At 39.0% G+C, this 26,021-nt stretch overlaps 3 protein-coding genes across 3 annotated transcripts; 1 reads left to right on the forward strand and 2 right to left on the reverse strand.

Moving 5' to 3' along the window:
• The first annotated feature begins 130 nt into the window (after window positions 1-130).
• On the forward strand, window positions 131-9,161 carry pelo (pelota mRNA surveillance and ribosome rescue factor). The gene is made up of 13 exons (XM_010780044.1): window positions 131-323; window positions 731-823; window positions 1,434-1,584; window positions 1,979-2,069; window positions 4,256-4,419; window positions 6,013-6,073; window positions 6,282-6,443; window positions 7,039-7,085; window positions 7,165-7,238; window positions 7,327-7,398; window positions 7,745-7,819; window positions 7,905-7,936; window positions 8,706-9,161. The coding sequence occupies exons 1-13, from the start codon at window positions 283-285 to the stop codon at window positions 8,798-8,800; spliced, it is 1,158 nt and encodes a 385-aa protein (XP_010778346.1). The 5' UTR covers window positions 131-282; the 3' UTR covers window positions 8,801-9,161.
• A 347-nt stretch (window positions 9,162-9,508) lies between these two features.
• On the reverse strand, window positions 9,509-12,087 carry paqr4b (progestin and adipoQ receptor family member IVb). The gene is made up of 3 exons (XM_010780045.1): window positions 11,922-12,087; window positions 10,726-10,944; window positions 9,509-9,957 (listed from the first exon to the last, which is right to left on the reverse strand). Exons 1-3 carry the CDS (start codon window positions 12,085-12,087, stop codon window positions 9,509-9,511), a joined length of 834 nt encoding a protein of 277 aa, XP_010778347.1.
• Window positions 12,088-14,169: 2,082 nt separating this feature from the next.
• Window positions 14,170-17,280, reverse strand: cmn (calymmin). The gene is made up of 16 exons (XM_010780046.1): window positions 17,220-17,280; window positions 17,036-17,077; window positions 16,843-16,881; window positions 16,674-16,721; window positions 16,432-16,482; window positions 16,238-16,309; window positions 15,970-16,014; window positions 15,852-15,890; window positions 15,695-15,751; window positions 15,537-15,605; window positions 15,272-15,331; window positions 15,101-15,172; window positions 14,975-15,022; window positions 14,678-14,743; window positions 14,553-14,591; window positions 14,170-14,468 (listed from the first exon to the last, which is right to left on the reverse strand). The coding sequence occupies exons 1-16, from the start codon at window positions 17,278-17,280 to the stop codon at window positions 14,170-14,172; spliced, it is 1,107 nt and encodes a 368-aa protein (XP_010778348.1).
• Between the last annotated feature and the right edge of the window lie 8,741 nt (window positions 17,281-26,021).

Here is a 26,021-nt window from a genome sequence, read left to right on the forward strand (position 1 = left end):
TATGTCCACAAATACTCAAATATTTGAGCTTGTATCGCCCTGTATTTGTTGCGCAGCACAGCGACACCCACGGAAGTGACCAAGATGGGAAGAAACGACGACGTATTTCGGCATGACGCAATGTCCTAGCGCCTGGCAACACGCTACGAGTGATTCATTCTGAAGTTAGGAGTTAGCTAGGTTGCTAACTGAAATATAAACATGACTCTATGTCGGATTATCGTTAACCCATCCGTTTTATGCTTATAATACTGTTGTTAACATCATACAACGACCCAAATCATGAAGCTGCTTCATAAAGACATTGAAAAAGATAGTGCCGGGTGAGTGTCTGGCTAATGTTAGCTAGCTAACCAGCATGCCATTTTACAGCTGATTGTACTTGTGTTGACTAAGACGTGGTATATGTCTATATGTGGTTTACATTCACACTAACCAGAGTACTATTCCTTAGAACGGAAATAGTCCCATTTGTAATAAAACATATAGACACAGGATACGGATATAGCTTTAATGACCAATCGTAAACAAAACCAACCCTGATTGTGTTATTGACCTAAACTTAGTTATTATAACTGGATCAGCATGGGTCTGCGTTATTGCCCTAAATAATAAATGGACACCTTAAGTATTTCCACAGTTTAGTGATAATGAAAACAACTCTTGACTTATTATTACTAACATGAATGACACCAACTCAGAACCTTATTAATTGCATGTTGTTATTCAGTCAGGTGACTCTGATGCCTGATGAGGCGGAGGATATGTGGCACACCTACAACCTGCTGCAAGTGGGGGACAGCCTGAGAGCCTCCACCATCAGGTAACCTCTTAGTACTTTTACTCAGTCTAATAAAGATGACAATGAAGCGTCTATGTGGACATGTTTGTATTGGCGGTGTCATTGTTTGCATTCATGTAGTATCAAGGCAAAGATTGAGCTGTCATGACAACCACTGATCAGATTTTATTGACATCCATTACAATCAATGCAGCCAGCCATGCAGATGGACTTTGTAGTAACTTAACAGCTTATGGATAGTTACAACACAAAGCTTTATTTACACAAAATATACACGGTTTGCAAAAATTCTGCTTTTGTAAGACATACATATTTCAAGAACAACTTTGTTCCCGATAGCATCAGACACCATATTCTTTAAAAAATTGCACTTACGAACTTTTTGACTTAGCTTCTGATTAACTTTGTGCCTTAGCACAACACACATTCAAGTACGGAGATGTAATGTTTCCAATACCACAGTGTCCAGTTTAGCTTTACTAAAACGTTGATAATTCAATCTGGGTTTGTATATGATTGTGCTTGGTTACTAGCTTTCCAATGTTTTTGTCTTGCTCTTTTTGTGTATCTTTAGGTGTTTTAGTCTCATATAAATACAGAGAACTAAAGTCCCTTTCCCCCGTTTTCACAGGAAGGTGCAGACAGAGTCAGCTACTGGAAGTGTGGGCAGCTCTAGAGTTCGCGTGACTCTGACCTTATGTGTGGAGACGATCGACTTCGACTCCCATGCCTGCCAGCTCAGAGTGAAGGGCACTAACCTGGAGGAGAACCAGCATGTCAAGGTCTGATATTTTTGATGCAGTAATAAGAGATCATTACTCACGTAGATAGTTTTTCCTCTCCCTTAAAAATGCTTCACACCTGTGAGACACATGACTTGTCTTTAACAGCAAACCTTTTTTTTATGAAGGCTGGCCATTGTAGACAGGCAATATATACAATGTATTTAGTGACATAAGCATCATTATATGTTAAATAATAACAGCAGTGTCTTTTTGTTATTTTTCTTCTCAAACATCTGCAGATTATAAACATAATAATGTTTTTAAATCACAATACGTTGTTCCTTCTTTTCTATTATTTCCCAGCCATACTCGTAATTTGTTATTGTCTTAATGTTTACTTTTGCTAGATTTAAGTAGCTGTTGTGATCATGTTCTTTTCTTCATTCATCAGATGGGGGCTTACCACACCATTGAGCTCGAGCTCAACAGGAAGTTCACTCTGGCTAAAAAGAGCTGGGACAGCATCGTGCTGGACAGAATCGGTATGCAGGTGCTAACATATACATTTGTCTGAGATTACAATTAGTTTGTAAAGTCAGAATAAGCATCACAGCAGAACATATTGCCTATTCTTGTTTTGGGTTTGTTTAATCCCAAACTTCCCACATGCACGTCAACCAGGACTTGTAAACAGTAATCACATGGACACACATCTCTTGTTTACCTGACAGAATATCATGGGCTCTAGATGCCCATCTGTCTCAGTCTAAGCATCTATTTATTGGTAAACATAAGACATGCATGTTAGATTAAGTTCCTGCATTTAAATCAGAGTTGTTTACACTCCCAACAGAAAGCCTATAGTTCTCTTGAAAGAGGATTAAGACATTTGAGCCATATTTTGTGCAGTTATTTGCACTTCAGTGTGACCATGTTTCTCTAATGATAAAATCAGCCAAACCACAGGAACAAGTAATCTATGTTTGGAGAAGTCTTTGCGTATTGACAACCCAAGTTTACAACACTTTTGGTTTCATAATCTGTTCAACCCACTTTAATCTAGACAACTAGAACAAATAGATTTCCATGTTTTAAATCTTACTTAACATAGACGTTTGCCTCTTTCTGTCAAACACGTAATGGTGAGCCGAGCCAAAATAGTCAAAACAACACAGGGAGTCCAAATGGACACTTAAACAGTTTAGAGTGCTTGGTGATGAGAATCAGCTGTTTTTTGCAAGTGATTTAAATCCCTTTAGTTGAAAAGTTCCAGATTGGATGTCAGTGTTTCCCACAGATCTGAAATATACTTGGGGGGGGGGTCGAGGTGACGTGCCTTTGTGACGTGCAACAACATTAACATTAACCTTTACCTTGTTGGTCGCTTCCTAGCAGACCCTTCACGCCATGGCAGAGCAAACAGGCACAGGCAGGGCCCATAGTGATAGCCCTATAGTTTAAATCTACTACACACAAATAAACATATGGACACGGGTTAATATTTAAAAAAAATTCTAAATGTATTTAGGAACCTATCCATGTGATTTTAAGTGGGAGTGGACCTCAAATCCTCTAGGGGGGTCCGGGGGCATGCTCCCCCGGTAAGATTTTTTTCAAATTTTGGAGTTAAATGCATCAATCTGGTGCACTTTGAGGGGGAAATAAAGAGACTAGATCTATGGGAACACCTATATGAAACAGAACTGTATACATTTCAATAATCATAAAATCATGGCCATAACCAATAACATCCCATTTCCAATATGAAAAAACTCTGAAACTTGTTTATTTATTTATTTTTGGTTCATTTATAGTTGTGAGTGTGTCTGTGCTCCTCTTTGAGGCAGCAGCAAAGACTAGTTTTAGCTCTCAACAAGTTTTAAAAGTGTGTCTTACTTAGACTAAGTTAACTATCTAAACACTCAGAGAGTCCTTTACCTCACCTGAGCTGAGGTTATCCCGAGCTTGAATGACACACAGAGACCAATCAAGGGCTTTGTTTTATGATCTGTATGACAGTGGCCATGTCAGCAGGCCACATCATGTGTAGACAGCCTCCCGATGGCCAGTCCGGGACTGGGTACAGGAGGCGTAGAGCGAGGGATCATTGTCCACAAGTTAATCGATCGCAGATGGCGTCATGATCGCGGACGAATAAAAAAAAAAAATAATTATATAAAGAAAAAAAAAAACTAAACAGCTCGAGAAATATACTTGGGCGGCCGTTAATATACCTGGGCGGCCCGCCCAAGTATAGTCTATGTGTGGGAAACCCTGGATGTTTTTCTGTTATATATATTTTTTTTATCAGCTACTCTCATACCACTTTTGTTCTCACTGCATCCCATAATGCCTCGCTCCAGGCAGCAATCATCCCAAGTTAGATGTATACACTAAAAGCTAATTATGAATGCATTGCCTGACTGACAGGGGAACATATCACTTGGGTTTCTTCCACACACAAAAAAAAAAACAGTCCGCTTGTTAATTTATTTACATTGCCAACAAAGAGAGAATGTTGCCATGGGAACAGGATAAGGAGACAGAGCAGGAAATAAACTGACAGCTGGGGTCCAATGAGTCATTACTGCTGTAATCTTCACCACCATGACTTTCCCTTAAGTGTTTTAGAAATAATTTGCAGTAACTCAAATACATTTACCAGTGCTGCAACACATTTTTTGAATATGTCACAAAGTACCCACATTTGTCTTCTCAATTCTTTTAGAGCAGGCCTGTGATGTGACCCAGAAGGCCGACGTGGCAGCGGTGGTGATGCAGGAGGGGCTGGCTAACCTGGTGCTGGTGACCCCCGCCATGACACTGCTCCGAGCTAAAGTGGAGGTCACCATCCCTCGCAAGAGAAGGGGGAGCTGCACTCAGCACGAGAAGGTAGGTCCGCTTTATGGAGCCGCGCTGCTGTAATGAGCTCAGAATGGGTGTTGATGGGAGAATAAAGTCAACAAGTATAGCTAGTGTGTTGGCCCAACCACCTCTGATTATTAAGGATAAACTCCTTTGTCAAGTCTTTTTCAAAATTAAAGACTTCTTGAGGATCAGAATCAGAAACAGGTTTATTACCAGGTAGGTTGACACGTACGAGGAATTGTACTTGGTGTCATGGTGCATACATAAAAGTAAAACAACAATTAAAAACACACAGAAAACTATTTTAAGAAAACTATAATAACATAAACAAATATTTGACATTTTTCTAAATATAGCAGTATTTACATTGAAATGGAATTGGAATAAAATATAAAATATGTGCAGAAATACAAAAACAAGATATTGTGTATATTGTGTGCATTAATGTAATGTAGGGCTGCTCGATTATGGCAAAAAATCATAATCTCGATTATTTGGGTCAATAATTGATATCACGATTATTAAAAACAATTACCCATTTACTTTGAAAACATCAATTTATTGGAAAAAAAGTGTGTAGTATATTTTTAACAGTTGATTACCCTGAACTTTAAGTATAATTCAATTGAAAAACCAATAAGAAAAAAAAAATGTAATTCTTTTTTAAATTAAAAAAAAAAAAAAAAATCGTTTTTATTTCGATTATGTTGTTTTCATAACCGTTGCAAGCCCAAATCGTAATTGCGATTAAAATAAGATTAATTGAGCAGCCCTAATGTAATGCATAGGGTCTATGAGATAAGAAGCACTGTCAATAGACAGTCCTGCTCAGGGCCAGTTCTGCAAACCTACACCCGCAGAGATCCCTACCGAAACAACTGATTACCCATAATTATCTCCGAGTCAAATCCTGACCTGACCTGTTAGTATAAGTCCCATGACCCGACCCGTGATACACAGGTTACACTGTCACTTGCTTTAAAAAGCTTTATTCTTACTCTGCTTAAGCTGCGTTCTCCCTTCTTGAACCACAAATCTAGCTGAGGAACGTTCTCTCTCCCTGGCTGTGTGCTCCATCAAGGGGAGGGGGTGCAATACATTTAAAAAACCTGCCGTCTGATAATGCTTGATAATAACAGCTGATTCAGATGTCAGAATAATTAAGTCATTTTCATTTCTGTTTATCCAGAATAAAAACTCCAACATAATTGAAGCGTTTACCAGCTGCTAATTTTAAATGTATGCCTGTATCCTTTCTTGTGAATTTATATGCATGTGTATTTTTGACTCATATTTAGACATATTTAATTCTCCTTTTTATTTAATGGATTTTCACATATACAGTATAATAGGGTAGATTAAAACAAAATTAAACTACAAAACAATCACATTTTAATTGTTTTAAATGAAATGAAACTAAAGCTTACTGGTATTTTTTATAAAATTGTACCATCTCAACATGAATCAGCATTAAAGCAAGAGTCAGAGAGATGGAGTGTGTGTTGTGTATGCATAATCACGTATTTCTGAGGTCGTGAGACACCTAAAGTGTGATAAAAATGTATTTAGATCTGGTGTGTTTTTCCTGTAGTCTGAACTGTTTGCGTGTGTTTGCAGGCGCTGGAGAGGTTCTATGAGGCTGTCATGCAGGCGATTCTTCGCCACATCAATTTCGATGGTAATGCTGCTGTGTACACAGACACGGACATAAACACACACACAGTATGTTCCTGTTTCGTGTCGCACACTTCTCCCTTTTTCATAGCTTGTTCCCACCACATATTTCACGGTTGTTTTTATCAGAATCAGAATCATTGTTTTTATTGTTTTCACATAATCATTGCTTGAATTAAAGATAAGAAGTTTTGATTTTCTCTTCCTCTTAGTGGTGAAGTGCATGCTGGTCGCCAGTCCAGGCTTTGTGAAGGATCAGTTCATGACCTACCTCTATAAGGAGGCGGTGCGACAGGACAACAAGGTCCTGCTGGAGAACCGACCCAAATTCATGCTGGTCCACTCCTCATCAGGTCACAAGTACTCACTCAAAGGTATGACCTTGTGGGCCCTGAGAGAAAAACATTTAAGGTCACCTATTATGCAAAATCCACTTTTTCATGTCTTTTCTACATCAACATGTGTCCCCTCTGTGGAAAGAGATTCTGAAAGTTTCAAGAAAAAAAGATTTGCTCACTTTTTGTCCTGATCCATTTCTATAAAAACCTGTCTGAAAATGAGCTGATCAGATTTTGGCCACTTTATGATGTCATAACGATTTTTTGGCTTGTGTAACCGTTAGCCAATCACCAACCAAGGTAACCCCCCCCCTTATCACCTGAATCTCCTCCTAGAGCACCATTGTGTTCTTTTTAACCAGATATCTCTCAGAGGGGCGTGGGGAGGGGCTCCTTATTTTCATCTAAAGTAACAGACGGAGAATCAGCACTTTTGAAACAGGGCTGAAACAGAGGGGATTATGGGTAATGCTGCAATGATCTGTTTGGTATTTGGAGCCAAACACTCCAGAGACATGTTTTGTATATATCTATATATTACCTATAATATATTAATGAAAAACAGTATAATAGGGGACCTTTAAACCTCAACACAAGGTGGAAACTAAATGAAGTGCTTGTTGTTTTGCAGAAATCCTGTGTGACCCCACAGTGACGAGCAGGCTGTCTGATACCAAGGTGCATATGATTTAGTATCTTTTTTTTATCCTCTTGTAAACAAATGCTCTCAAGCTGATTTACATGTTTTAACTTTCAGGCTGCATCAGAGGTGAGAGCGCTGGAAGATTTCTACAAGATGCTCCAGCATGAGCCTGACAGAGCCTTTTACGGGTGAGTGATGACGGGGGAGAACAGTAAACGGAGTCATCCCTCGGCCACGCTGATAATAAACGACCTTTGTTTCGGTGCATCCTCACAGAGTGGCTCATGTGGAGAAAGCAGCTGACGTCCTCGCCGTCGACACCCTGTTGATAAGCGACATACTGTTCAGGTACACACTGAAATGAATCTATCAACATCTGTTTTTAAATACACAGCGCACGTTTGCTTCATACAGAAAGAGGTGTTGGGTTAACCCAGCTGCTGATTTGTGATCAGCTGCTAGAAACCAACGTTTTTCTTATTTCTATGCAAAAACGTATGTCACCAGAATTTTAAAGACATTAAAATACAACAGTCACATGCAAATCATACACCTCATGGCTTTTAAATTCAACAATTTAAAATATGTAATCTATTCTTGTAACTCCTTTTGGCTTATCAGTGAGGTGAATGTAGTCAATACATCAAACCTGCTCTGTGTAAAACAAATGTTGTGTCGACATGCTTTCATCCAGACATCAGGATGTTCCCACGAGGAGTCGCTACGTTCGCTTGGTTGACAACGTGAAAGATAATGGAGGCAATGTCAGGTACTAAATATATTTGAAAAGTATTGGTTCTCTGTATTCTCTGCCAAGCATCCCGCTGATGATTTTCTCTTTTATTCACCTGTAGAATATTCTCAAGCCTTCATGTGTCTGGTGAACGTAAGTTTGAAAACCATTCTGACTATTTATTTAACATTTAAAGACAGACGTTTTCTATAAACACATATAGTAGCATCATGTAGTTGTGTATCAAAGGTTCTCTGTGGAGTCTCTTGAAAACATTTTGGTATTCCTCACTTTGTGACATCATGATCCCAAAGAAAAATGTGGTTACGTTACGGTGCCCCCATTGCAGAATATAAATATATATAAACAAAGGAATGAAGAAATAAAAAAACAAGTATGTTAATTATACTCCATAGTAATTATCTGTATATGTTTTTACTTCAACACACACAGTGTTAACTCATTACATCTACTAACTGTGTGCAGCAGAATACTGTATAGGGCACTGCATGCAAGCATATCATGGTGCGTGATATAACTAAAGAGGATCTGCTCTTAACCTGAATCTCCCAGAGGGGATTAATAAAGTAGGCCTTCTTCAAACATTGCTCCACAGTGCTACTAGTGGTTAAACAGAACACCTCATTGAGTCTCTGTAAGGTGTGTTGCATAGTATTGCCTAACTTGTATTGGCCAATATGAGTGAAATGACGCCAACATGATATCAGGTCTGCACTGTGTTTGATTACTGGCTTTAGGAGGAGTATACTGGTGCCCTAATAGCACACTGACCTGATAAGACTCACAACACATGAATGAAGGCCCCTCGTTTTTCTTTTTGAAGACGTACAGTTTCTCATTTGTGTTGAATCAATTGAAGTTCTGATTGTGTGTCGTCACCTTGATTTATTTGTCTCCTCAGAACTGACTCAGCTGAGTGGAGTGGCTGCCATCTTGCGGTTTCCCATCGCCGACCTATCAGAGCATGAGGACGACAGCAGCTCAGACGATGATTGATTGACTGACAGAAAAGGAGGAGAAAATAAATAGAAGGGGGGTCGTGTTGCAGATAACACAAATGCATTGACTCAGCGTGTTGTAAAACAATAAAACTGCAGGTATTCTTTATTCCACCTCTGCAACATCGGTCAAATATAATCAAATAATGTAATGCCTTATTTTTGAGCTTTTGGTTTAAAGGTGACGGTGTGCTTGAAAGGTGCCGGTTAAGGTTGCCAATGATAAGGAATGTGATATTTGTTGCCAAGTCCAAATGAAAACAGTTACAATTATGACATTTAGCAATATGAAAAAAACTGTGATTTTTCTTTGTATATACAATTTATTTCTCTTTCAATTAAACGACAGAAGCATTCAACCAGTTGCGTTGTTTCACTTTTTCACATTCTCATGTGTGAATGAAATACACAGAGCCAGATGTAAAAATATATAATTTATTAAATACAATATTTTACATTTAAAAGCTATTTTGGTTATGGGTAATACGACCCAAAACTACTGCATTTTAACAAACTAAAAATCAAGTGTCTTCAGGATTTTTTATTTGATAGTGTTTTTGAGTTCCACAGTTACAACACTGTCAGTTCCTCTTCTCTGGCAAAATGTCAAATTGCAAACTTCCCTTGTGAAGAACGTCAGCAGCTAAGACTAAAGTGCAATATTTAAAACAACCTTCCTCTCTCCTAAATTTCATTTCCTATCAGTTCATGAGTGTGCACTTTGCTCAGTAGGACACTGGAAGGTCTTAATCCATTGGAAATCCTCCAGAGTGCCCCAGTGCAGGTAGATAATGGAGCACACCACCATGACATGCATTATCTGGTGGCTGTTGCCCCAGTTGTCAAACAGGCCGGGGACAAAGCGCTCGGGGATCTGGATGATGTTGACCAGCCCCCCCACTACAGCCAGAGTGTCCATGATGACGAAGAGACGCAGTGAGTGAGGGCTGCCCACCCCGCTGCCGAACACCCTGAACAGGAAGAGCAGGAAGCGGAACATGGCCTGCCAGATGAAGGCTTGCAGGCGCAGGATGTTGGTGCGGGCCGTGGTGGCGCAGTAGATGCCGTACGCTGACAGGAGGGTGTAGGCCAGCAGGGCAGCAGGTCGCAGGAGGGGGTAGCAGAACAGGGTGATGTGGATGATGGGGAGGGCACCTGGGGACAAGAGGGGGGTGATGTACAAGTGAAGAAACAGGAGTGAAATAATATCAAGTAAGATACATTTGACACACCTTGATTTTGAGTTTCAAATGTACAGGTGTAGACTTGAGACGTAGATGTACTGTCAAGCCATACAAATGTAGGCTTCTGTTTTACTATCAATGTTGTGAAATGTAAGACTTCAGAAATCCTTTCTTTATCTCTCAATGGGGACATTTACATTATTACAACAGCAGATAGTGCAGGCAAAGTGAGGTAACAATAAAATAAAAATGGCTTGTTACCATATTTCAAGACTTTTAGGTCAGAAATATGTATCAACAAGCCCTTGACATTGTACAATATCAGAATGAGAACACTGTCTGGTTCAAAATGCAATAATAATTCATTCTGCATTGGAGTTGCACAATGCACCCTGTCTGGGTTATTTTTGCTACAATGGTCAGCCTGATTAATATTATCCGTAACTTTGGGAGGATATTTGGCAACAGGAAAACTTGGCTGTCTGTAATAAACAAAATAAGGACTATTTCTTGGAGAAGGTGGTGACTTTGTGTGGAATCTCTGCTGGTTGCTTGTAGGCCGGAAAAAGAGTCACATGTTATCTCCCGCAATGTTGGTTTCCCTTATTCTTTATAGATTATTAAAGGGTTTTGATATCTTTGGAAGAAGCATGGCTAGCTGTTCCCAGTCTTAATGCTAGCTAACCAAAAAAGAAAAATATCAGATAGAAATTCAGATAGAAAATTATCAACAACCTACCTAAGGTATTTACTAGGCAGACCCCGAACATGTCCATGGAGAGCAGGGTGTCGTACACATGTTCCCCTCCCACATGGTTCATGAACACATGGTAGACCACGGAGCCCACTGTGGGGCTGAGGCAGGCCAGGTAATGGACCGCACAGATCCAGGAGCTGTCCACCTCCATCCAGGGGATACTAAAGGGCAGTAGCACCAAGAAGAGGAAAAAAGGGATGCCTGAAGGGATGGGAAAATGAAAGGGGAAAGAGGATGAAATTAGTTAAGTGAAACATTTTCTGTTAGAAAGAACTGTAATTAAAAGCATTACCCTTAAGTGTTGTTATTGCAGAACATTACTTTCAGTGCATACAAAATGCTTGATTTGAAGTTTGTAAAGTGGACCCTGTGTAATAGTCTAATTGCATCTGTTTTTAGCAAGTGTTTAAATATCATGCAGAGCAATTTAAGGGATTTAATAGTGATCCTTCTTAAACAGGAAGCATGTGAGAGATGTGGTTATTGTTCCCATTCCAACAGACAACCTAATGCCCTTCACTTCCCCTTTGTAAGAGTGTTAGTGTTAATGAACTAATGGGATAGTCAAGCAGAAAATGGAGCAAGAGGAAGATACCTTTCGGAAGTTCAAGGTTGGAGAGCTTTTAGCTCATGCACAGCTCATTGTGCACTTTGTTTATATACATTTAAAATCGTGCTCGTCTTTGCACAGCTTGATTTTATTTTGAAAGTTTTACATAAAATGCACACTTTTAAAAATCTGTGTTGTAATTCTACGACTGCGTGCCATCTGTATGAACACCTTTGTATCTCCAGGATGCTTTGCCCATAATAAATATGCGAGCATGCACAGCTTAAAAGGTGTCATGCAAACACACACATCTTCAAAGACCGCTTTAACCGTAGGTTATTTCCAGGACAGGATTCCCAGGGGAGATTACCGCTAATGCCCCATATCCTCATTACACATCCTCGTCAAGTATACTTGTAACGGGCCATAAGTGAGAGTAGTGACATTGGTGACCCATTTGTTTGTGCGACTGATATATAGTTACATTTCTGGGAGACATTTTCTCTGTGTGTTACTGTTAGATACATTTGAATGGGATAATTCAAATGCAAACATTTTATATAATCTCAAGATTGTCATTAAGGATAAAGATTTAAATAAAGGCAGTGTAGATCATTTCTGCACTTACCATGAGTGTAAATGTTCCCCAGCTCATTGTGCATGTAGAAGAGGCTCCTGATGCACTCCTGGGCCGTGGACACTGGCCGGTAACCTGTGAGCACATACTTGTTGAACTGAAGGTGTTGTGGGGTCTTTGCAAATTCCAACAGCCGTGGTCCTTTGTAAAGCCCCATCATGACTTCCTGCAGCCAAGGCCCTCACATTGAGTTGAGGCTTCTCACCATTTACATCCTAAACGAGGCCACGCTCTTCACTCCGAGGAACATTCATGACCACAACGAGCCGGAAATTCTGCTCCCTGAATCCACCATTGGACAGGTGTAATTCCAAGCAAGCAACCTGTTGAGCTGGCCAAGTGGCATGCTTTCAGGAGGGCCAGTCATAAAGGGGTCTTAACCCTAATCCAGGGTAATCCCCACAAATAGCCATGTGCACTACCGCAGCCTTTACACGGCTTCAAACAGACTCAAGTCACTGTAGAATAAGGAGAATTCTGTATTTCACCTGTTATATACTGCACATGGTACTATAACCCATGTTCATTGATAAATTAGTTGCATTCAGGATAATAATTTAGCATGTGCCTAATGGGTTTGGCTAAACTGTAGAGTTGGAAGTATTTAGATATTTTACTTAATTAAAAGTAGAAATAGTGTACAGTAAAAGTCCTGGTTAGGGTTAGAGGAGCTTTATTTACATAAACACGTCAGTCCTCTCGGGTGTTGGTTAATTACAGCACAGATACATAAAGTTTACTGTATCCGATAATACATGATAAACTATTCATTGATTATATATAGTTTTATTAAATACAAGAGTTTTAAATAGAGTTGTATGGGAGTAGGTATACAGTAGCAGGAATTGGAGTACAACTAGCTCGCACAATAGTATCATACTTGAGTAAATATTACAACTTATTGTCTACTACCGACGCTGTATATCAAATGTTTAGAAACACACAAACAACCACTTTCCACTGTTGGTATTCATCGATGGTTTTATTTCATTCAAATTCGGTACAATAAACAGATATTTGCCACAAGTAGTAAAAAACCCTCTCCCAAGCAAAATAAATTAGACTGAACTATGTTTACAGGATTTATATGAGTAGATAATATCAGGCAAAACAGACTGCTTCTACCACAACACTGATATTCGCAGCAGACAAACTCCATTTCTTTGCACTGCAGTGAGCAGGCAGTGCAGGAGAACAAGGTAATGTAGGGTACATACAAATATACATAAACAAGTCAATCTAACAACTCTAAATGCAGTTTTTTCTCTACAAACAAGCACAAAAAACACCAGGACTATTCAAAAGACAGAACAAAATAATATACAATTAGGAAATATTCTAAAATAATATACAACGGCATAAGAAGGTTATAATCGTCGTTGTCTGCAGTTTTAACCTGTGTGGAGAGACATGAGTTAGGTAGATGCACAACAAACGGAAAATCATAATGTCTTGGATTGAGTGATTCTGTTCTTACCTTGATAGCCACTATTCCCAAAGAAGCCATTCAAATCAAATTTGCGGGTGTTTGCTGCTTCTGAAAACGAAGATAAGAACAATAATCAGTTGTGCAAACAATGTTTTATTTCAAAGTGTTTTCCCGGAATTTTATGTCCAACATGGTGATTTTAAAGGAGTTGGACATTTTGGAAAAAAAACCTGATTCCCTTTCTTCCATTTACACTACTTTCACATCTGTAGGTTTATTATGTAGCTTAAAAGCACAATATGTTGTTTTCTGCCATTAGGTGTCCCTCAACCATAACAAAAACTAAATACCAAATGTGGTGGTATTTTGGAGTCGTGTCAGGTCATGAGATTCACCACAGTCAGTCATCACAAGGGTTCATGTTAAAAATCAGTGTTTCTCCAATGCCGCCTGGCTGCTGCTATCGTTTGCTCACAATTTTTCAAAGATCAATGTGTGATGACTAAAACCCTTCATCGGGTAAGTATGTTATATTCAAAAACAACTAAGATCTTAAAAGGTCTAAATGTGGATTACAGCTGGATAACAAGTCAATTTCTGACATCTTCTGGCAGACAAACAAAAACGCATGAGCAAAGGGAATACATAGACATAAAGCTAGACCAAATGAAACAGACCTTACATATTTCTCTAGGTTGATAATGTGTTACAAACATTAGGGATAATGCAAGAACACAACTCAACCGACATAAGACTGGGAACAGGAAAACATCTTGCCTGGCGTATGACACCACAAATTGGCAATTCAGTTTATTTTGACCCTCTGGAGGACTTGCCTTTTGGGTGAAAATGCAGTTTGAGATGCTGCTGGATGTGTATCTGACGGGGCATCTCCTCTTGATGCTGCATATCCTCAGGCTGATCGCCGCCCTGCGTCTCTGTGGCGGGGGCAGAGTGGAGGAGGAGGTCGTCAGAGCCGGCTGGGTCCGACAGGTCCTCGACTCCTGCTGCAGGAGTGAAGACCTCCACGGGCAGATAGGAGGGGTCAGAGGAGTCCGAGGGGTAGGCCAGGGTGGGGCTGGAAGTGGGAACTCCAGGGAATTCAACAACTGGGGAGGAAGAGACAGGACAGAGTTAATTGTGTTACTGTAAACTCAGATTATTAGGTATATTAAGTTCAGTTTTCCCTTTACCTTCTGGCTGAGCTTCTCCATTGATATAGCCCACATGTTCTGAAAGTGACAAACAGTTTATTATTACCTTTATGCATTTATTATACCACAAGAAACCACCATGCAGAAACACACTCAAATCTTACCGTATCTATCAAGGGACATCCCCTCGCCTTCAACCGCAATTTCTGGCGTCTGTCCCTCTCCCTCCACTGATAGGGCAGGAGAAGATAAAAAAACGTTAATGATCGGGGTCTGAGGTATATTTGTGTTGTTAGTCCCTCAAAAAGAAACCTTTGTACCTAATGCACCGTAAGATTTCACAGCTGAATCTGGCTGAAGAGGCAGCGGCTCATAAGGCAAACAGATATATATATTTGCACTATTCTAAGAGAAAACTGGTCAAGCATTCAGCAGCAATAAGCTCAAAATATTGTTCTCACCTTCAGATGCAGTTTCATAAGGCTGTGACTGGTACTGTCCCTGGTTTTCTGTTGAGAGTGGAATCTTTTAGTAAACATGTTAATCCTGATTGTTGTGTAAAGAACACACAAAAGGATAAACCGTACCATATTTCCCATAAGATGTTTCATCCCCTCCAAGAACAGGAGCTTGTTGTGCATAGGGAACTTCACCACCACCTTAGTAGCCACATAGAGAGGACATTGTAAACAAATAATACAACGATAAATAAAGGGAGAATTATAATGTAGCTGTCATTTCCTTTAACTGAATCTTACCGTATATGCCTGTGGATTTTCCGTTCTGTCCAAGTGGTTCAGTCTGATATTGTGACGCAGCTAGACGTAAAAGAAAATGTTTGATTAAATATTTAAAACTACTAAGCTGTGTATAAAATGTTTTTCGAATGTCTGTCTGAGAAAATAGCCAGTCTATGGTTTCATGGCTTGGACTACATTTGATATTATTTTTATAGTGCGTTTTGTGTTTTTCTAGAGTTTTCTTGTGTTATAAAAAGTTTGAAAGAAATCAAGTTATACATACCACCATACATGCTGCTCAGCTTTCCATTTGGACCAAGGCCAACAGCCTGAGGCTCAAACTGGCTCATTCCTGTAAGAATTTTTTTTTTCATTGTGGATTACAATGTGTATTATTCGGCTCAATCTTAAATCCTATTTTTATATGATAGCTTTTCTTACCATCAAGCCCAGCAGGAACGATCGGGGCTCCGTTGTAAGGCATCTGTTTGGGACTACCTGTAGAATCAGCAGTAAATTAGACTATAATTCATCATTTTCACTGTTGTACCATGTCTTCAATCAATATCCTATTTAACTGTACTCTCACATGTCATACCTGATTTTCCATTAGCAGTGTGTACGCCCTGGCCAAGACCTGATAAAACATAGACGTTTATTTTTGCTTGAACTTCTGCTGTAATTCATGAAAATCAGTTTCAAAAAATGGTACTTACTTGCGTACTCAGGTTGTACACCTCCATTGTAACCATGTCCATATCCTGCAAAAAAGAAATAAAACAATGCAATGCTAAGAATGTATTCCTTTAAATAAACAGAATAACACAAATACTGAGCTTTAGATGTGCCTGGAGGCTATTTGTTTTCTTTGTTCTGGGTTTCTAATCTTTAGTTTAAGCTAAACATACCAGCTGCTTGAAGTAGCTTCATATTTATCGTACAAAATTAGCTATTAAGAGTATTTCCCAACATTTAAGTTTTTACCATATGTTTCAGCAGATTTGGCTTCAGGGCTTATTCCAGCTGGCTGAGCTTCATAAGGCATTCTCCCGTAACCTGTTGTCAAGATGGAGAACAGAGGAAGAAGACAAATAAGATAAAGGTTAAGGGATGGATTTGTGTAGCTAACATCAGATATGTTAAAGCTAACTATTCACCGTATGTGCCGGCTGTTTTACCATTACTGCCGACACCAGGGTACTGCCCACCGTTGGGTAATCCACCGTATTCTGAACACAGATGGAGGGAAAACATTACATCTCAAAATATACCAAGACAAGATTCCTTTTCACCAACAAGCTTTTACATTTTAAATTGGACTAAATCCTTCTATCAGTGTGGGCATTTACTTAAATGGCTACTTCAATAAATACAAATCTTCGATCTCCAAAACAACGTTGTGTCCCATCATCACACTGACCGTATTGTGCGGGTGCAGGATTCCCTCCCATGCCGGCACCAAGACCACCTGCAAGTATTTGAAAATTCACATCATCATTAATAGTATATCCACGTTGAGACAAACACACTCAAAATGTTCTCATGGTACTGCAGAATTATTTCGAATTAAAAGATACTCATTGACTCACCATATATGCCCGCACTAGCATAGGGGTTCCCAGCATAACCTGGAGAGAATTGAAAAGACTCGTTGGACCGAAAATAAATGCTTTCATTGATTCTTACAGTGAATGTGTAGTTCCCTAGGAAAGTACACACAGTGTCCACAAGCCTTTATAACATTTATTATCCACATACCATACTTTCCTGCGCCATTATTACCTGTATTGAGGGGTTGTCCGCCAAATTGCAACCCACCAATGCCTAAATCAGAGAGCAGAGAATACTGTAGGTTAGCACAATGTTGTTATCTATATATTAAGGAGTTAAAGAAACTGAAAATGAAACTTCCTTTTTTCCAGGCTACTTTACACTGAGGAGAGAAATGCGATCGATAGGCACTCACCATACTTGGCGTTAGATTTCTCTACACCCATTCCCGGGGTCTGACCTCCATAGCCTCCCATTCCTGACAACATGGAGAAAGTTGGTTTACAAATGTTTTTCTTTAAGTGCCAATTTGTGCTTTTTCCCTTACTAAGTTTTCTTTTATGATAACAGACTTGAAAGAACTAAAGATATACATACCACCGTACATGCTGCCCGCTTTTCCATTTGGACCAAGACCAGCAGCCTGAGGCTCAAACTGGCTCATTCCTGGAGAGGAAATGCATGTTTATCAGATCTAGTGACTGTTACACCTCGAGATGAATATATAGATAATATTTATCACAAAAATGATACTGAACTCAATCATAAGAATACTGAAGTGAAAGCAAACGCACTAATATACCTACAAACAGATTGTATGTGTTGGTCATCAATGTTTTAGATGAACAAAAATAGACAGACATGCTATAAATTATTCTGCTCACTGTCGAACAATGTTTTTATATGTCAGCACGTCTTACCATCAATTCCAGCAGGAGCCAGTGGGGCTCCATTGTAAGGCATCTGTTTGGCACCACCTGTTGAATCATTACATTACATTGCATTTAGCTGACGCTTTTATCCAAAGCAACTTACAATAAGTGCATTCGACCAGGAAGATACAACCTTGAAGAAAACAGAATCATATAAGTACATCAGGTTTCATAGAGCCAAACATTTCAAGAGCTACTCAACTGGCTTTAGATAAGCCAGCCCTTTATTAGTATATAAGTGCTTTGTTAGTAATTCAATCGCTCGAAGTGGAGTCTAAAGAGATGAGTTTTCAGTCTGCGCCGGAAGATGTGTAAGCTTTCTGCTGTCCTGATTTCAATGGGGAGCTCATTCCACCATTTTGGAGCCAGGATAGCAAACCCACAAGTTTTTGCTGATGGGAACTTGGGTCCACCTCGCAGTGCGGGTGCAGCGAGCTGTTTGGAATCAGTAGTGAAGTGGACGATATGTTCATTTTCACTGTTTCATATTCATGTTACGTAGATCTTATTCACTTCACTCTTAAATCGTATGTATCTTTAACTGTACCTGATTTTCCATTAGCAGCGGGTACACCTTGACCAAGACCTAAAAAGGAGAAGAGAAATGTTAACTTTCACTGTAATTCACACAAAATGAAAGGAACTAGGTTTCATATAACGGTACTTGCTTGCATAGTCTGGTTGTACACCAGCACCGTATCCATTTCCATACCCTGCAAAAAAGACATCATAACCTACCTTAATGATCTGATTTTGGAAAAGTATGCTTAGCTAGAAGGCCTGCAATAACACAGCAGCAACTTCAAGAATATAAAAATATCTCAAGTAAAAGTATATAATGTCCATTTATGGATTCAGTGCTTGAACAAAGTTAGTGTTAACATCACAACCTACCGGATTGGGGCTTGCCTGCTTCACCCTGACCTGCATTTCCTGAGAAGAGTAAAACAAAGTTTAAAATGTGAAAGACTGAATATTTGGGGGTCATATTAATCCTTAGTACATACAAATATGCAGCCTTACCTATCATCAGCTTACAAATTCAATTAAGAGACAATGTTTAAATCTTAGTCTTTAAAACGTACCTCCGTATGGATTTCCATATCCAGCTCCGAGGTAAGCTCCCTGTCCGTAACCTGAGAGCATACAGAGAAATTATCAAAACAAATTCCAATTCCTATGAAGTTGAATTGCATACAAAAATAAAAAGCACTCACCAGGTTGCTGAGGTTTTCGGGCATAAGGATATCCCAGACCTGTTGCACACACAAACCAAGGGTACTTTAACAACAAATCAACATTTCCTTGGCAGTGAAAAAGGAAACTATCAATATTCACTGTGTGTTTATATTAACAGTAAATATTACCAGCGCCATATCCGTTGCCGGGTGCCGGGGCGTTGTAGCCTCCTGTTCCATAACCTTTGGACAGATACAACTTTATTAAGACATCACCTTTACATCATGGTACATTTGAAAAAATATGTAAGTGCAGTGATAAATAGATGGATCAATGTCACTTTATAAAACCCTACAAAAATCTGTTTTCTTAGGTCAGATTCAGAAACTGTATCACAGGATTTTTTTCCTCAATTGCCTCCGAGTGCTTCAGTAGCCATATGTTCTTTTCACACATATACAGTATATAAACGAATAAACCACAACTAAATTAACACACACAGTAAATTAAAAATTACCAGAACACTAGATTGTACTTTATGTATTTAAAATCATAACTCTTGACCTCAGATGTTTTATAAGCGGGCTACTTACCTGGTTTGTTTTCTTTACCTCCTCCAATTAAAACCCCCCCTGCCCTGGCACCGTTTCCTAAACAATGGCATAACATTATGACACTTAGGCATACAGTCAATATCAAACCTGGAGAAGGTTGGAAGTATAATGTGCAAAATGCTTTATTGTGCACATTTTACACAATTGAATATTCAAAGTGAGGAATAAAGTGTATTTACCGTTGGGATTAGCACCATTTCTGTTGTTTGGAACTCCTGCTCCTGCTCCATAACCTAAACATCAATGAAAGAATAATCAACCATAGTAACAATACTGTAAGTATCCTTGTATGCATGTCAAATACAATTATACTTTAGTGACTAAGCTCAGGGTATAAGTACCTTTCGTGTTGGTGCCAGCTCCAGCACCTGCATGATTAAGGTAGTGAAACAAATACTTATGTTAGGTTATAAATATGAGCTAAAGACGATAAGAGTGTTCATGTGAAGGCTTACTGTCCTCCAAGGTTTTACCGTGAACTTTCTAATTTCCTTAAAAATACATTGAACATGCGGTAAAAGTAATAAATTAACACATTTTACCAGGTAAATGCCATTTGACAATTGGAGAATGTAATACTTACCAGCTCTTGGTATTTTCATCCATTGTCCATTTGGCACTCCCGATGGTCCACAGTCTAGAACATTAACATGTATTATCAGCACAATTTGGGAATTTATAGTAAAACAAACATGAACACATGAGAAAATGAGCCTCTGGACACAGTCATGCTGATGTTTAGCCTGTCTAATATATATCATGATCACTAGTTTTGTTTCGCTTGTGAATATGCTTATTAGCTCTAAATACAAAGTAAAGCTGATAAGAGCTGATGATGGCCCCACATGAATAGTTCAGGAGTTCGTGAAGATCTCATGGGGGACATGAATGCATGTGGCGCAAGACTTAAGCTTTTATAGTATATATTTTTCAAAAATAAGAGAAATATTTACCAGGTTTCTTTGGTTTAGCTCCTTGTTCCTTGGTGATGCCGACTGCTCCTCCATTGTCTGGAAATCGTAAAGAACAAACTGTAAGATCGGGACTTTTAATTAATTAACAGATTATTTCTCTTAAAAATATGGTACACTCACATCATTAAGACACAATGTGGTAACAAAGAAATCAGTTGGTTCAACCTAAAAGTCCCATCATGCACCATGAATGCTCCAAATTAACCTTCTTAAGGGTTAAGATCAAATACATCACAAGGACCAAACAACAAAGTAACACTTCACACTTTTTACAAATGAACATATGTATTGGTTCATTCTCAACCTGCTCCACAGGTTAAAGGAAAAGTTTGGCATTTTGGGAAATACACTTATTCACTTTCTTGCCCAGACTTAAATGAGAAGATTGATTCCTCTCTACTGCCTGTAAAGTCAATATGAAGTTACAGCCAGGACACCTTTAGCTTAGCTTAGCATAAAGGCTACAGAAACAGAGGGAAACACTTGTCCTGGCTCTGTCCAGAGGTGACAACATCCATCCACAATCACTAGCAAAGCTCCTTAACTAACACAATGTTGTGTATGACGTATAATATGTACCAAAAGGCTTACCAACAGCAAATAAGCGGATTTCCCTAAATATCTCATTAAAAGTAACATTTCGATCATTTAGATATGAAAAAGCTTGGTGAGGGTTTAAACAAGGAAACATAGGAGAGAAACACATCTGTTATTGGTCATTTTCTCAGACAACTTTAGAAAACATGCAACACAAAAAACAAACAGTATTGTAAACGCACAACATATTTCTAGCTAAAACAATTACAACCATGAGCACTGGCTAGGATTCACTCTCAATGTAATACTTGGCTTTTCTTTCTCCGTTCACATCTTTATACATTCAAAATAGGGGTGTCAATTAACCGGAATCAACGGTTTTGTAATTTAAAAAAAATATTTCAATAATATTTCAATAATACAGATATGATCACATTCATTGACATTCATTAGATAGATATCACAATTCGAAAATGATTGATAAAAAAATTAAAACATCTGATATTGTGACAGCTATACTGAAACTCTTTTTGATAACACCCCCTTATTGGGTGTGTATTTGTGTGTTTAGATTGATATCGAGAACATCACTTTAATTGACCAAAGTATTACAAGTAAGACTGAATCCTAACCATCAAAACAACACACGTCTTGCAGTGTAAGTCATCATAATATCTACAATTTTGCAACAGACTTGCAGAAACCGGATTGGGTCAACTCTCACACATGCACTACGCTAGTAACCACACCTAAACCAAGATTACGTTTACCAGTTTCGCCACTTTCTCCTGTAGGGAGACCTTTGCCCCTGACCCTGCCAGGTGCTTCCTCAGGCTGATGTTTGGGGTTTGCTACTTCAGGTGCAAACTCAGGCTGACTCTCGGGGTTTGCTTCTTCAGGTGTGGACTCAGGCACACCCACAGTTACTTCAGGAGTGATACTCTGTGTACTTTTAGCTGCTACTGTTGCAGTGACAGTGGGGGGTTGTGTGCTCGTAGGGGCAGCATCCCCTTCACTGTCACTGTCTATCTCCACAAGAACCTCTGTCTCTGCCTCTTTTTGCTCAGGCACAGCAGTTGCAGTCACAAAACCTAGAGGTCACATGTTTCATCAACATTTCATCTAGGTAATAAAGTATGGAAAGAATCACTGATTATGTCCCCATGCATAAAAATAAATCTGTAGAAGAAAAAACACTGAACATTTTCCATTGTATACAGATAATCAAAAAATCAATTAAAAGCAATATCATCATTTTCCAGGAAAAAAACCTGCCATATTTTGATTGCAGACAGTCCAAAATGAACTGAACAGAAATAGATACAGTACTGACATTTATTTTATATATAATTAAGACAATGCTGAACAACAACAGAGTGCTGGTTCTCTGTGTGTGCATAAGAAAGGTGCATACATATTTAAAACAATTGTGTTTTGGTTGCCAAAGCTCAGATTTCTTCACTTCCACTTAAAAAAAAACAACCACATTTATTATATACATATTATGCTCATTAAGAGTCATACTTGTATCTTTGGGTTTTTACTAGAACACGGTTACATGCTTCATGTTAAAGAAAAACCTTGTTCTTTTGTCAGTCTGCATAGACAGTAAGTTATCATGATGTTGAGAGACTCAAACTGGGTGCAATATACAGTATTCTAATGACTCAAAATCCACATTTCTTGTTGAAACTCATGTTTTATTACCCGGACAGCCCAAAACACACGGTATGGGTTGACTCATTTCACAGTTTGCGGGTTGGTAACAACTCCAGATATACGAGCACAAACACTAAGAAAGTGTGTTTTAAATATTATGTCCCATTCAAACTTAAAGGAAATGTGTGTAGATATTTTCATTAAAGCTCATAAGTGCAGAATTATATCATATGACTGCATTAGTTTGAATAAGTTGTACAAATATAATCATATTGACATACTTTTTGGGATATTAAATTACTGTGAAGAACAGGTCAAATAATTGGTGGTGTTACACGCAATTAATTGGGATAATTTGTTCAATATAAAATAAATATAGTATGTGGCTCTATCTAGAAGTAATGTTAATCTAATCTTATATAAAGATAATAATAATATTTTATCATTTGATTTTTTTAAAAGATTTACAGGTTTATGGTACTTGCCTTCAGGGACACCAGGTGCCGGGTGGGACTCAGGAACCTCTGCTGCAGGTCCAGATGTGAAGGTCTTTGGCCCCTTGCCTTGTGGATATATGGGTCCTGGCTCAGGTGTGGGTTCAAATACAGGCATTGGGCCTTTCCCCTGAGGAAACGCTGGTTCTGGTTGTGCATATGGTACTGCTTCTGGTTCTGGTTCTGGTGCTGCTGTGGCCTGAGGGAACTGGGGTTTCTGTTTGTAGCTCTTTGCTGGTGTCAAATGTGGCGTCTGCTTTTGATATTTCTCTTGCGTCACCATGACAACGATACCGCTCGTCGGCTCGGGGACAACAGGTACTACGTCCTCTGTTAGTTCCTGTGGAGTTGCAAAAATCTCTTCAGGTGTTTCACTCGGCTGCTCAGGAGCGGGGACTCCACCTTTTAGGCCCTTTTCGTTGGACACACCTGGACCCTTTGGACCCTTCCCGTAGCCTGAGAACCAAACAAAGAGTGGGAATTATATAGAAAATATAAAAAAAATGAAATTTAGAACCTAAGGTCTATACAGCAAACTGTATAACTTAAAGCAAATTTAAATATTACAATAACAGTGTTAAAAAAGATACGTGTACAGGATCATTTACCAGTAAATGCAGTTTCAGGCAACTGTCCATTAGGTACACCAGCTGGAACACCATAGCCTGTAAAGAACAATGTGTTGATATTGATAAACAAATTTCTGAATCCTGCAAAAAACTAAATATTCTAAACACATGATTTGCAAATCTCAACAGTGCCATGGAATACAACTATATTTTTTCAAGTATTTTGCATGTAGATTAAGATTGAGAGGACAATTTGGCCTTAGTGTTTTATATTTCTGTGCTGCCCTTTCAGCAGATCAGCAAAGGCATATATAAGGCGATACATCGTTTTCATGAAGAGGTTTGGAGCAGCCTTTTCTTTTTTGGAATGGAAATTGCACAATGAAAAAAAAATCAACTGTCCAATCACCGCTTGGGGACCGCACGTTATTTGTTTGTACAAAATAATTGAAATGATTGTCCTTCTAACATATCAATTATATCCGTTGTATGTAGGCATTTTAAGTCTTCCATATGTAATAGCAGGAAACTACTCCTTAATGTATACAATGTGTGTATTTTAACAAGTTTTCACCAATGGGTTTAGCTCCATAGCCTTTGGTAGCTCCGGCACCTGCTCCATAACCTAGGGACAAAACACAACATTACATGAGTATTCCATCCCACTGAAACCGAAAAAAAATATTCTACATGAGAAACTTTTATAACACTAAATGAAATCTGGTACCATTGGGTTGTGCACCATAGCCTTTGTTAGCACCAGCTCCAGCTCCGTAACCTTGGGTCCAACATAACGTAAAGTTAATATAAGATCCCACTGAGAAACAATAACATTATTCTACACGAGAGACAGGGAAGTTACCATTGGGTTTAGCACCATATCCTTTGTTAGCTCCAGCTTCGGGTCCAGCTCCGACTCCTGGTCCGGCTCCAGCTCCGTAACCTTTAGTTAACATAGCATTATGTAAATATAAGATTCCACTAAGAAAGAATAACGTTATTCTACACGAGAGACAGGAGAGTTACCATTGGGTTTAGCTCCATATCCTTTGTTAGCTCCAACTCCAGCCCCAGGTCCGACTCCCGCTCCGGCACCAGTTCCATAACCTTGGGTCAAACATTAAATAAATCACTTAGATAAAATACGATGATTCTACATGAGGAACAGTTAAACCACTTAATATGATCAGTTACCATTGGGTTGAGCTCCATAGCCTTTGTTAGCACCAGCTCCAGCTCCGTAACCTGAGATCAAACATAAGAGAACATTAATATTCCATCCCACTGGAACAGAAAAAAGATTATTCTTCATGAGAAACACTTATAACAGTAAATGAAATCTTCTACCATTGGGTTTAGCTCCATAGCCTTTGTTAGCTCCGGGTTCGGGTCCAACTACGGCCCCAGGTCCGACTCCTGCTCCAGTTCCATAACCTTGGGTTAAACATAACATTACATAAATATAACATCTCACTTAAATAAAAGAATGTTATTCTAAATAAGGAACATTTAAAACACTTTAACAATAAAAACAATCAATTACCATTGGGTTGAGCTCCATAGCCTTTGTTAGCACCTGCTCCAGCTCCTGCTCCAGCTCCGTAACCTTGGGTCAAACATAGCATTTTGTAAATAAAAGATTCCACTGAGAAACAATAACGTTTTTCTACATGAGAGACAGGAGAGTTACCATTGGGTTTAGCTCCATAGCCTTTGTTAGCTCCAGCTCCAGCCCCGGGTCTGACTCCCGCTCCGGCTCCAGTTCCGTAACCTTAGGTCAAACATAACATTACCTAAACATAAGATCCCTCTATGAAAGAATAACATTGTTCTACATGTGAAACATTTACAATATCTTTACAATAAATACAATCATATACCATTGGGTTTAGCTCCATATCCTTTGTTAGCTCCAGCACCAACTCCGGCACCGGGTCCGACTCCCGCTCCGGCACCAGTTCCGTAACCTTAGGTCAAAAGTAACATTACCTAAACATAAGATCCCTCTATGAAAGAATAACATTGTTCTACATGTGAAACATTTACAATATCTTTACAATAAATATAATCATATACCATTGGGTTTAGCTCCATATCCTTTGTTAGCTCCAGCTCCAGCTCCGGCTGCAGGTCCGGCTCCGGCTCCATAACCTTGGGTCAAGCATAACATTAGATAACTTTACGATCCCACTGAAATTTTTATTTTGTACATGTGATACATTTACACCTCCTAAACAATAAATACGATGAGTTACCATT

The sequence above is a fragment of the Notothenia coriiceps genome, unplaced genomic scaffold (assembly GCF_000735185.1).
Source record: "Notothenia coriiceps isolate Sejong01 unplaced genomic scaffold, NC01 NC01_scaffold00021118, whole genome shotgun sequence".
NCBI classification, from domain to species: Eukaryota; Metazoa; Chordata; class Actinopteri; order Perciformes; family Nototheniidae; genus Notothenia; species Notothenia coriiceps.